At 35.8% G+C, this 12,905-nt stretch overlaps 2 protein-coding genes across 4 annotated transcripts; one reads left to right on the plus strand and one right to left on the minus strand.

The window, feature by feature from the left end:
* The first annotated feature begins 110 nt into the window (after positions 1-110).
* Positions 111-3,494, plus strand: LOC144555167 (large ribosomal subunit protein uL6m-like). Of its 3 annotated transcripts, XM_078303416.1 has the most exons (5): positions 112-259; positions 1,388-1,474; positions 1,690-1,826; positions 2,206-2,322; positions 2,854-3,494. In XM_078303416.1, the coding sequence occupies exon 5, from the start codon at positions 2,856-2,858 to the stop codon at positions 3,162-3,164; it is 309 nt and encodes a 102-aa protein (XP_078159542.1). In that variant the 5' UTR covers positions 112-259; positions 1,388-1,474; positions 1,690-1,826; positions 2,206-2,322; positions 2,854-2,855; the 3' UTR covers positions 3,165-3,494. The 3 variants fall into 3 exon arrangements, with proteins under 3 accessions (XP_078159550.1, XP_078159542.1, XP_078159533.1); XM_078303407.1 differs by lacking the exon at positions 1,690-1,826 and having other exon boundaries at positions 113-259; XM_078303424.1 differs by lacking the exons at positions 1,690-1,826; positions 2,206-2,322 and having other exon boundaries at positions 111-259.
* A 253-nt stretch (positions 3,495-3,747) lies between these two features.
* On the minus strand, positions 3,748-10,035 carry LOC144555186 (haloacid dehalogenase-like hydrolase family protein). The gene is made up of 12 exons (XM_078303432.1): positions 9,708-10,035; positions 9,313-9,449; positions 8,938-9,033; positions 8,637-8,756; positions 7,763-7,852; positions 7,509-7,673; positions 7,123-7,278; positions 6,667-6,816; positions 6,184-6,285; positions 5,742-5,851; positions 4,647-4,765; positions 3,748-4,077 (listed from the first exon to the last, which is right to left on the minus strand). Exons 1-12 carry the CDS (start codon positions 9,901-9,903, stop codon positions 3,986-3,988), a joined length of 1,533 nt encoding a protein of 510 aa, XP_078159558.1. The 5' UTR covers positions 9,904-10,035; the 3' UTR covers positions 3,748-3,985.
* Positions 10,036-12,905: the final 2,870 nt, after the last annotated feature.

The following is a 12,905-nucleotide window of genomic DNA, read 5'->3' on the forward strand; positions in this document are numbered from 1 at the left end:
ACGGTTCGTTGTTCTTTTAACTTGGCACGAATCTCAAAGCACAAATAATACTGCCCCCCTGCACCATCGACGGACCACCGCCTCTCGGTCGCTCTCAGTCTCTGCCTCTCCCCGTCTCTCTTTCATTTCTCTTTTGAAAAAAAACACGCCGCCACTTGCTCCTCTCCGTCGTCAATTGTTCCGCCACGCAGCCAGTGGGCCCCTCTTCCTCCTCTCCAATTCCGCCACTCCCCCTACTACAGATCGCCGGTGGAACCAGGTATTCTCCATCCCTCCGACCCTTTCTGTTTACTTTTTCTGCTTATGTCCCTTTTCTGTTTTCTCTGAGGGCAGCGAACAAATAATTAGTTAGTTTGATTCTTTTAAGGTCTATTTAATTAGTTTGATTAAAATGCCTTTACACATTATGCTTGGGGGGAATTTCACGTATACCCCTCAAAAACTTCAAAATTACGTATTTCCCCCTCTAAAATTTGAAATTACATATTTCCCCCTCTAAACTTCAAAAACTCACATATTTACCCATTTTATTGTCTTTTCTATTAAAATACATTCTAAATTTATAAAATACCTATTTTACCCTTTTATTAAAAAGCATAAAATACCCATCTGACTCCAATTTGAATCTAAAGGTTCCTCTACCGTCTGAATTGCTTTGAGATCGGTGCGCGCTAGATCAGCACGAATCTTGAAGCGAACAAACACTGAAATTGATGCAATTTACACATATCTTAATGCGCTGCACACAGATCAAAATTGCTTTGAGATTCGTGCAGGCTAGATTAGCACGAATCTTGAAGCGAACACGCAATAATCTTATTGCAATACGTGCAGATCGGACGGTAGAGAAACCCTTCAGATTCAAATTTGAGTTCGATGGGGCATTTTATACTTTTAATGAAGGGTAAAATAGGTATTTTATATATTTAGAATGAGTTTTAATATAAAAGACAATGAAATGGGTAAATATGTGAGTTTTTGAACTTTAGAGGGGGAAATATGTAATTTTCAAATTTAGAGGGGGGAATACGTAATTTTGAAGTTTTTGAGGGGTATACGTGAAATTCCCCCTTATGCTTGTGTTCTGTGAAGTAGTCTGATCCATATATGCCTGTAACATTTGTTACTGCTATCATATTTTAAATGAGGGTACATTAATTGTTGGTAACTTACTACATAATTATAAGCTTGTTGAAACCGTTTCAAATAGTGCGTACTGACTATATATGTTGCATAATTGCATTTCTTTCAGTTGAGAAATATCAAATCCAAAAATAAAATAAAATAGAAACTGATGGTTTGTATACATTTTAGATCTGCATTTCTGACTTGTTGCATACATTTTATATCTATTACTGATGGTTTGTAATAACTTGTAATGTTTCAGGTGTTACTTGCTCCTAGTGACTCAGTGTCAAGTTTAAGCTTCAGCCCAAAGGCAAATCATCTGGTCTCGACTTCTTGGGATAATTAGGTGAATAATTAACGTAAAATAATTTAATTTTTAGTTTTTGCTTTAGTAAGCTGTGGTGCTTTGCATTGCACTGATCAGGTTGCTCAATGTAATCTACATATCAAAATGTTTTAGGAAATCAAGTATTATATTTTCAATCTGTTAGATGGCGTTTGCTCAATTTAATCTACAATACTAGTCCATCATAATAGTAAGGTACACACTTCCTTTTGTAGCTGCTTCACGTCTCTTTCAACATGCTTGATGAAGACTTTTAGATTATATCCAGCAACTGAAATAGAAAAACCTCAATTAGCTAAAGAGGCTAAAATTATTTTAATGTCAATTGGACAAATCTATGGAAAGCTTAAAGGTATTATTAAACAATTTACCCTTCGGTGATGTGATTTAAAGCTTTTCTTTGTTATGGATAGTAGTAAAACTCAGATCATATATTGCAATAATATAGGATCAAGTAAAAGATTCTGAGAGTGAGAAACTTGTTTATGACAAGTAGGTATTGGATATAAAGATAGGTACTTGTTACCTAGGGAAAAACAAAGAAATTAAAATGGAAATTGCAAAATGAAAAGAAAAGTCGGAAAATCTGGTACTCAAATGACAGCTGGTACATACAGACAAATACATGCTGGTACTTGATCTGACCAAAAGTTTACAATACTTATGTGTACAAGTAGCGGTTTGAGTCAAGATTTTTGACCAACAAATCACTACCCTTTTGAGCTTTTCAGGCCATCCTGTTAGCAATCTCTAGGAACGAAGCTTATATCGTTTTTTACAAAATTGATAGCGTTTGATTTGGGCTCAGCCTTCATTGATTGAAACCCCCATCCATCTGAGCTATTGAGGTATAATTCTGCTAATTTAACTTGTTTTAAGCTCCGATAGTTTTTATTTGGAATTTTCCATCTTGATACCTTGGAAGCTTCTGAGAATATCCTGATTTTAAGGATCTTTTGCTAAGGTTTACAGTTTAGGTTCAACCACGTAGGAATTTGGTTAATTTTTTTTAAAATTTGAGGGAATTTGGTTAATACTACCTTTATTTTGATTGAACCAGACCTACTGCCATAGGTGGCAGTGGATCTTATCCTTTTGATCTCCTTTCTTAAATTTCTTGTTGCTGTCAATCTCAAGTTCAATTGCGTAATTGAAGCTTAAATTACCATAATCAGTTCCCTATTTAACCAGCCCAGAGCATCTAAGTTTCGGGCTGCAGTCAAGTAACCTCACATTCAAACGGTCAAGCAACCTCACATCCAAGTTTCAACCAAAATACTGTTGCTGGCTCTATACTTTTGATGTTGTTATAGATGATCTTTTTAACTATTTACACAACAAATCATTGAACATGTTCTCTTTCTGATAATGTATTCTAGCAATGGAAGCAAAGTTCTTCCGATTTCTCAAAGTTGTAGGTGTCGGGTTCAAGGCCAGAACTGAATCAGCAGGCCGTCAGTTGTTTCTAAAACTGGGGTACAGCCATGAGGTTGAATTTGCGGTCCCACCTGCAGTTCGAGTTTTCTGTTTCAAACCAAATGTAATTTGTTGCACTGGTATCGACAAAGAGAGGGTGCATCAATTTGCAGGGGCAGTTCGAAGCAGCAAACCACCTGAAGTATACAAGGGAAAAGGGATTCTGTACTTGGATGAAGTTGTGAAGAAGAAACAAGGGAAGAAATCCAAGTGATTTGCAATTTTTCTCTGTGCCTTTTCGGAAGTCAGAATATTTTTTTTTATGCAATCCTATTTTATGCTTTTGTTTTAGATATGAAACCTTGAGAGGTGTAGGAATAATGAGAACTATGTGATGGTTATAAAGGGGACACAGAGCAAACTGATATAATTATCCCCTCTTCTTCTTTTTCCAAAGAACTTTCAGCTTAGAGTCTCTTTGATGGCAACATGAGAGGGTTATAGTTATAGTGTCATGGATGGTTTCTTTTGTTATTATATACCTCTTCTATAGTAGAGATATTTATGTTGGAATAATTGAAAATCTGATGTGCTGATTTTTTTTAATTCCTTTGTTGTATACTTGTATGAACTCCTTGAGTCATTTGATTTGTGCATCAAAATCTGCACTGGCGAGAATTTAGGCAATTAATAGCTTTCAGTAAAAATTCATTTCTTCAATAAGCATAAACCAAAAGGAATGATAGTCGTTAAGATGTTGTTAAGGTAGTCTAATCTTGATGATTGGTACTAGAGGATGTGAATCAGACTCTTAGATGTGTTATCAAAGATAAAGCGCCTCCTCCAATGTAATAACGTGAACCGAAATGAAAATTTTAGATATCATAGGCTGCATCTCTTACAAGAATGCAAAAATAGACTACACAATGTTGCCGGTTGTTGCAACATTGTAACTTGCATCTTAACCTCTCTTTACCATTACAATGAACAACATTGTCAAATTATTTTATTCCCAAATACTTGTCAATCACGTAAATGTCATGACCAGACAGATCCACAAATGGAACAGTGGTCAGGAATATCCATGATGATTATTCATATCTCAACAAATGATGTTATTGTCTTAAATCCATGGTTGGAAGGGAGAGGTGCGTTGCCTGGACGAATAGAGATTAAAACTTCAAATCCTGAAAATAAACCGAGAAAATCCACTATTATATTGCCAAGAAGAACTTCATAGGTCATTAAGTAAAATAAAATTATACTTCTTCTCTTCTTTTTTCAGTTCCACAATATTAATTTTGGGGTAATATGCATAAAGGAGCATCCATCTCCAATATTCAACATCAGAAGAGATGAATGCAACCTTTTACTGTGATTAACATTAAAACCAAATTCTACTTTTTCTTAAACTTTATTCGCTGTTTCACTGAGTGAAGGAAAAAAGAGTGTTTGTGAAACGTCCGATTTTTTTTTCTCATCTGATAAAATAGCAAGTAGATTAAAAAAAAAAAAAAAACTTGGTCTATGCTATAATATTTTATTCAAACCACGACCGTGGATTTGGTTCACCCAAAGGCCCTTAGTGCTCCAAAAAGCATAGTAGCTCAATTACAGTGTTACTGTCTCAATTATTTATTTTTCAAACAAAAACACTAACACTTTGTTATTCAATATTCATATCTTTTCTCATAAGCACAAGGTTAAGACGATCAAACTTTTTCTGGATATAAGCTAAAATAAGAAAATTACTTACCAGCTGCCCTTGCAGCCACAGCTTCCTGATAAACATCAGTAACAAACAGGATTTCAGACTCATTGTCCACTCCAAGAGATTGCGCTATCTCCAAATAACTACGAATCTCTTTTTTGTTACTGCATATATCAGAACAGGAGTATTATTAATGATACACGTAAAAGCCTAATATTAGCATATAAGCATTATGTTTTCTGCACACCTGTCCAATAGAAGATAAAATAACCACTCGAACCCCCCCAAAAAAAAGAATAAATTAAACATGAGAGATCCGGATCTAGGGGTGTAAACGGTCGGATACAGATCGGATATCGGATGGATACGGATATTTTTCATAATTAGCTTGTTAGTTACAAAACATCTATTATATTATTAAAATATTAGTCACTAATTATGTCATAGTGTTATATTGTTCATCAAAATATATATCTATATGTAATTTAATAAATCAATTTAAGAACATACATCACATTTGTTGTGGTTTAAAGTGTAAACGGTCGGACACGGATAGTAAAATGCCTTACCATATCTGTATCCGTTATAATTTTTCGGATACGGATACGAATACGGATAGTCTCGGATACGGATACGGATCGGATAATTTAAGTACTTTTCCGGATTCGGACGAAATCGGATATTATCCAATCCGTTTACACCCATATCCGGAACCCCTGCTACTAGATGAATGTCACAAAATTTTGGCCACTATAACTCAAATCTGAGCTCCTAATGACAGCATAAACTCAATTTAAACTGCTTACCTACTTACCTTGCATTCTCTTATGATAAACTATAAATCATATCATTTCGACATTGTTTTGACTCTTAAGAGGGTAAAAAAATCAATACACCCCTTACTGATATTTTTCAAGCAACTTAAACCTAAATGAAGACAAGTGACTTGTTTTTTATATGTATAGAATGTGATATAGATAATGGACAGCAGCTTTATATGTCACTTCAATTGCTGATTTTGCATACTGTGTTGGTAATAGCCAGTGCCAATAAGTTGGCAGAACAAGAACTCCTGTATTAAACATACAACAGACTTCAAGCTGCAAATTTTTATGTTTGCAAAAGATTCACAAAGCTTACCCAACTGTTGTGTCGAAAAATCCACAAAGATATCCCCTGAGATCTCCATACGAAGTGTTCCCAAATATAAGCCTTTGTGCTTCTCGACTTCCACTTGAATATATGTAAACCTAAAATCATTAATGCATGGCAATTTCAATAAGAAAGAGGAAATTTTGGAGGACAAGGACTTCAAGACTTTACCAAATGTGTACCAGTTGGATCTCCATTAAAAATTCCCCGCCTTATCTTTTCTTCAACTTTCTTATATAAGGTAATGATTCTGACTTGCAAATCAGTTTTTTGGCATACCATCTAAAATTTTTCCAAGCCGTAAGTTTCAATGCTTGGATCATATCGCATACAAGAGTAGAAACAAAAATACTACTTGAATCAGATAGCTGTTCCGCCAAAAATAGTAACTTCGGACAAATAAACAAGATAGCTAGAGAAAGTAAGAAACCTTTTTGCCCTCAGAATGCCATTTCTTTAGTGCTCCGGGAACATCCTCAAAAACAATTCCTAGCAGATCTTTACACTCATAACCAGTTCTCCATATATGACCCTGAATATAGAAGTAAGTGAACAAATTTATACCAATAAAGCTGATTCGAATTAGACCAGCATTAGACATGCAAAAAAAATTAGAAAGGTTGTGTAAGGTATGGAACTCTTATTTCACAGATACGTTGTAAATTGAAATCTCAGATCTTAATACCAGTTAGACTGGTACTAGCTTCTGTTAGTCCATCAAACAAATACTCTCTTTTTATAGAAGTAGTATTTCATTGACTAACACCAACTGGTGCTCCTAACGCAACGATATCAGCATGCTGTCAGATTTACCAATTAGGTAGTACCAGATGCACAAGTCTTTATCACCTAAAACCATCTTTTTGGTCTAGTATTTCTTACTTCTACCAGTCCAAAGAAAGTGAGCATGTACCTGTAACTGCTTAAGAGATGTTATCTTTCGGTCAGCTTTTATCATTGCTTCCACATTGGTTACAATAGCATCAATTACAGAATCTCTCCCACTATTTTCAGGTGGAATTGGCACTGCTCCAGCAACCCCATTCTTACAATCCTCTTCAACCTTCAAATTAAAATTTAATATCCTTCAGGTACGAATCATATGGAATGCACTTAAAATTGTACAACTAGTCAAAAAACCTCCTTAAAGTTTCCCCTACAACTTAGCATCCTACTGAAAAGATCTGACATTATACTGAAAACAGAAACAAGTCAACAACAACCCCTCTACAGCCACAAAGAATAGTGATCTGACACCCAGTTTTGCCCCAATAATAAATTAATGGTACTCTGTAGGAATTAAATCATAACTGCAAAAGGTATCTTTCTGAATTTTATTTCTTCTTTTACGATGACAAGGAAAACTTACCTGAACCCGTAATAACTCAATATCCTCTTTGGTTTCCTTGTTGTCAAAAGTGGAGATGAGGTGCTTGCGCACATTATCACGTGCATAAGGGAACAATACATCTGTCACAAAAGATATTGGAGTTGTTGTTCCTTCTATGTCTAACACTATGAATTTCTGCATAGAAAACAAATAGAAGGTGATTAAAATTATTGAAAGAGAGTACAAAACAAAAGGGGAAATAAAGACAGAACAAAATAGAAAAAAATAGAAAAATGAGCATCAATTCAAATATTGCAATTTTAGTTCTTGCTGAAGCAAGTATCAGTCCGGTACACTTATACCATTCCACTCCAAAAATGAAAACCATGATCTAAGATCTAACTAGAGGAGATACAAGAACTAACTCTTGATGATTCAACTGCATAATTGTCATGTTGTGAACCTCCTGTTGCAGGTGTTTGCTGAATAGCCCTGGGAATGCTTAAAGGGCCATGGTCAGGGGTGGTCCAGTCAATACCCAGCTGGTACAGTCTTATTGCAGCATCAAAGAGATAGTGATAACACTCTGCCTGGCAAGGAAAAAGGAATGATCATTAGTATTAATTTGATAAACACATCGCTGCTACAACACTGAGATTTGCAGAGAAAGAGAACATACTTGTGTTTTGGCACTAATCCAAGTGTCACCCCACACAAAAATTCCGTGGTTTCTGACAAGAACAGCTGTAGCTTTGGGATATGCCTCTATCTGTTCATATCATTTCAAGCTCATGTAATAAAAACCCATCAGGCAATAAACTCAAAATCTGATCAATTACTGAAATTAGTGGATATATGCTAACATGTTGTTAAAGAAAAGATAGTGGATGGATTACATAAATGATCCACAGTATCACCCACTTGCCGTTTAGATTTCAAAGTTTCCTGGTGGATTCTAGCTTTCTCATTAGAACCAGTTTGATCCCAAGTCAACTAGCAGTCAACAGAATGAATTGAACCTTAGCCAGTGTTAATTGTAGAATGAGCCATCACCCATTGTAAACTTCCCCACTACAATAATTTATTTTCATAATAGTGAAACGAAAGTAGCACTTATAGAAACATTTACCAAATTGGTACTGTAAAACTCTACAGAAACAAATGATGATTGGGCTATACTTCAAAACCAATTCTGTAATCTGCTCCAAAAATGACCAAGTGAGAGAAGATTCTAGCTTATACTTCGGCAGCCACATAATAACGACAAAAAGAGCACAAAATATGTAAGGCATATGAATAAAGCAAGACCTTTGACAATTTGTCATATCCAACAAGAACCAAACCAGGTCCCAGGCGTAAGGCAAATGATCATAAATATTAAATAATGATTTTTTCCTGATTCTGTATCATAAGATTGGAATTTTGTGCCGACTTTCACAACATCCCACCTCGGAATGGTGTTTCGGGACCAAGTAGGTGCAGTGGACTGGACGATATGTACCACATAGATGTATTGCAGAATGACAGCAACTGATAGAGATTTAAAGACATACTGCTTCAGCAAAAGAATCTGTGAGCTTGGACTCCTGTGGTTGATTCTCAATTATAGGAACGATCAGTTCATCGTGATAGCCATGCCCCTTAATTCCTTTAATCATCTCCATATGAGTCATCTAAGAAGACAATCAAAAGGAAAAGGGTAAAAGAGCTTCCAAAATGGAGTTAAGTATGATAAGTACAGTATGGAATGACATTCAAACAAAAAGTAAATATGAAGTTAACACATAACTTATATAACGAAGCAAAACAAAACAAAAGAAGCACTTTATGGTAGTTGTCAATTACTCAATTTACCTTGAACTCCTTTGCAGAGGGGTTCATCATGGTGACAATACATGATTCCATACCATGGCTGTGTATAACTGCTCCAGCATCACGCATTGTGTAAGCCTACAGAACAACGATTACATTAAACATACAGCAAATCAACTTATATTTTATGTTGTTGCCAGTATGGTAGGTAACCATGTAGAATAATACAGTTATACACTGCTAATTGGTGTAATATATTCTTGTGTTTACTTCAGTCTAAAATTTTAGCCGATCAGTGTTATCAATTTGATAGGGAAGGGGGCAAATCAGAAAGTAGATGTGGTAGTTACCCGAAATTATTAACCAATGGCAGAGTTGCTAATAGTTCGGTAAAAGAAGAAAGAAAAGATCAAGCACCTTCATAAAAAGAGGGCCACAGTCCGTACACTTAGGGGCCTTATGCGGGTATGGTTTAGGAGATGGTTCTATGAGAATATTGCCATCACCTGACATCACATACATGTCTTGAGGCTCCATCCGCTCCTTCTGGACCCCTGATAACACGTGAAATGAGCAAAAGATCAATTACCTTGGGAGGGGATTGTATGCAAAATTCACGGGCGGTAAGGAATTGCAGGAACACGACGTGTCAAGACACTTTCCGACACGCACAGATAAGGACACGGCACAACGAGGGATGGACTTTTAAAATGAGTCGTGTCTACGCGTGTCCGTACCGTGTCGTGTCGTTAGGGTGTTGTGTCTTTGGGTGTGTCCCCGTCGGGCGGTAGTGGAAAAAAAAAATACAATACCTGAAGGGGACATGACGATGAGCTGCTGTGACTTGGGTACAGAATCATCGTGAACCTTGACGGTGATGCTACCGCCGGTGCCCGTAACCCAACCCTGAGGATAAAAGAGGCGACACAGGTCGGCGACAAGAGAACAAGCCTCCTGTACAGGTGGACTCGAGAGGTACGCCGGAGTAGACAGAATCGGATTTGCCATTGATAAAACCTCGCTTTTGATCTTTTTCTCGAAGAGGAGAAGTGAGGAACCAAGGCGACTGTAGGATGGCTGTTGTTCTAGTGAGGACTGAGGACTGCTCGGGCGAATTTTTTATTGGTGTTTGGAGAATAAAATATTATATAAGAATTTTTGTCGAGCTAGCAAGAGATTCCCCGATTACCATCCTCTGATTATTCATTATTGAAGTAATCCGGCAACCGGTCGAAACCGTTATGCAAGGACAAATTTTAACTCTGATATGACGGCCACGATCAAGAGTCTGCATAGTATAACATTAGTGTGTGCATATAACATTAACTTCAAAATCTATCGAATCAACTTCAAACGATGAATTCAAACCGTTCAAAACAATCTACTTCGTTTGTTGTGCGTTTTCATATAAAATTTATAACCTTTTGAAATTATTTGATATCAAGTCAAGTAGTCAAATGTGTGAGTTTTTAAGTTAATTTTAATACATTTATTTTTCAATATTTTTCCTGATTTATTTGATACAAAAATAACTCGAAAATATAAAATTTTTGCATGTAAACACACCACTCATAAAGTAAATTGATTTGAACGGTTTGAATTAGTCGTTTGAAGTCTATTCAATCAATTTTAAAATTAGTGTCATATGACATCGATATCATACTAACCGGACTCTACGATCAAATATTGAATGATCGATCTGATGTCTATCAAAACCTGTCTCCCATTTTATTATTAGAATTATTAAGGGGGGATTAAAAACATTAAAATTACATATTCTTCCTCTAAATTTTAAAAACTCACATATTTATCCATTTTATTGTCCTTTATATTAAAATTCATTCTAAATTTATAAAATATCCATTTTACTCTATATTAAAAGTATAAAACGTCTATTCAAACTCAAATTTGAATCTAGAGGGTTCCTCTATGATCTATCCGTGCGCAATAAGATCTATGCATGTATGCTTCAAGATTTGCACTGATCTAGTGGGCACAAATCTTAAAACAATTCTGATACGCGTGCATCTTTTTAAGATCTGTGCATGTTGCTTCAATAATTGTGCGTGTTCCCTTCAAAATTTGTGCCGATCAATCTTCAATAATTGTGCGTGTTCCCACGGATCTTAAAGCAATTCGAATGGTAGATCAATCTTCAAATTCAAATTGGAGTCAGATAAGTGTTTAATGTTTTTTTAATAAAAGAGTAAAATTGGTATTTTATAAATTTAGAATGTATTTTAATATAAAAAAATAATAAAATAGATAAATATGTAAGTTTTTTAAATTTAGAAGGAGAAATAATACGTAATAATGAAGCTTTTGAGGGGTATACGTGATATACCCTCAATTATTAAAGTATATGTTGTAACCCGTTCGGTGAATGAATTCAGATTCAGTGTAATATTCGACCGTGTAGAATGAGATCTAAGTCATTCGACGTCGATCGGACCACATTCCGTTTTTATCAAATTATTGTTACTCTAGCGAGCAAACAGTAGCACACTATCACCCCCATTTCTTTCTGTCCGATCCTTATTCTATTGTTCATATTTGTTTCACTGATGTCACATACCGTCACCATAAAAAATTCTTCCTCACTTCGTCGTCGCGTGTCCCTCTCATTTGAGTACTACTACCTTCCGTCATTGCCACAGGGGCGTAGTTACAATTAGTTTTTGGTAAATGCCCCCGGGAGTCCAATCTGAACCGGTCCGTTCGTACTCGTGCCCAGACCGGACCGTGTCCGTGCCACGGGTATGCACGGGTACACGGGTACATGGGCACACAGGCACGGGTATTAAACGGACCGGACCCCCATACTCTTGAACCCATACCTGTGAATCCATGCCCATGAACCTGTGCGCCCGTGCCCCTGACCCTGCCCGTGAGCCCGTGGCAGATTTTTTTTTTACTTTTGATCTAAAATTCAAAATTTAAACTCAAATTTCCCCCATTTTATTTTGTATATATGTATTATTTATTTTTATAGGAAAGATATAATTACATAAGCAATTAAAATGGATTAATTATAACAAAAATTATTGAGTTAAAAAACAAATATAATTACTTATATTTCAAATGGAGAGTGAACAAATAAATCTAAATTTTTATAGGTTGTAAAAATAAGTTATAATCTATTTTTAACAAATATAATTACCATGTCAAATGAATTTTAATAGGTATGAATTTGGATTTATAATTTATTGGTTTTCAAAGAAAAAAAAACACAAAAAAACACAAAAAAAAACAGTAAAACAAAATAGAAAAAAAAACCAAATCCGGACCCGGACCAGACCGGACCGCCCAGACCCCCGTACCCGGACCATCCTGCCCCTGAACCCGTGACAGGCACGGGTATTAAACGGGCAGGGCACGATTTTTGAAAAAAAAAACCGTGATGCCCAGCCCGTTGTACCCGTGACGCCCGTGACCGTGGCTACCTGTGCCCGTGCCCGGGTTTTGCCCGGACCGCCCGGCCCGGCCCGTTTACCAAACACTAGTTACAATGCTGCAGGGGTAGGCCCCTAGAATATATATATATATATATATATATATATATATATATATATATATATATATATATATATATATATATATATATATAAGCTGTGGCTAATTTGCTGCCGGCAGTGCTGCCGCTGTTTTTTTTATTTTGTGATGTCCAAACAATAAATCCAAACCGTTAGATGTTTAATCTATATTATAATCTACTTGGAGACCAAATTTTAAATTTTTTGGAATTTTTTTACTATATATTAAGCTGGTTTGAAAACTGCTGATTTCAATGCTGCAGAAATTTACTGAAATCAGCGGTTTTCAAACCAGCTTAATATATAGTAAAAAAATTCCAAAAAATGTAAAATTTGGTCTCCAAGTATATTATAATATAGATTAAACATCTAACGGTTTGGATTTGTTGTTTGGACATCACACGGCTAAATATAGCCTCGGCAGCACCTCTGCTGAAATGCTGCCAGCAGCAATTTAGACAGACCCTATATATATAT

This window comes from Carex rostrata, chromosome 1, assembly GCF_964058835.1.
Source record: "Carex rostrata chromosome 1, lpCarRost1.2, whole genome shotgun sequence".
Lineage (NCBI taxonomy): Eukaryota > Viridiplantae > Streptophyta > Magnoliopsida > Poales > Cyperaceae > Carex > Carex rostrata.

What these genes read in the sequence shown, in the direction of transcription:
- LOC144555167 (XM_078303424.1), top strand. Translation starts at nt 2,856, where the DNA reads ATGGAAGCAAAGTTCTTCCGATTTCTCAAAGTTGTAGGTGTCGGGTTC.
- LOC144555186 (XM_078303432.1), bottom strand. Translation starts at nt 9,903, where the DNA reads ATGGCAAATCCGATTCTGTCTACTCCGGCGTACCTCTCGAGTCCACCT. An exon ending in CATCGTCATGTCCCCTTCAG is followed by an intron (nt 9,450 to 9,707) that starts GTATTGTATTTT and finishes ACGTGTTATCAG; the next exon opens with GGGTCCAGAAGGAGCGGATG. An exon ending in GTGGCCCTCTTTTTATGAAG is followed by an intron (nt 9,034 to 9,312) that starts GTGCTTGATCTT and finishes GTTGTTCTGTAG; the next exon opens with GCTTACACAATGCGTGATGC.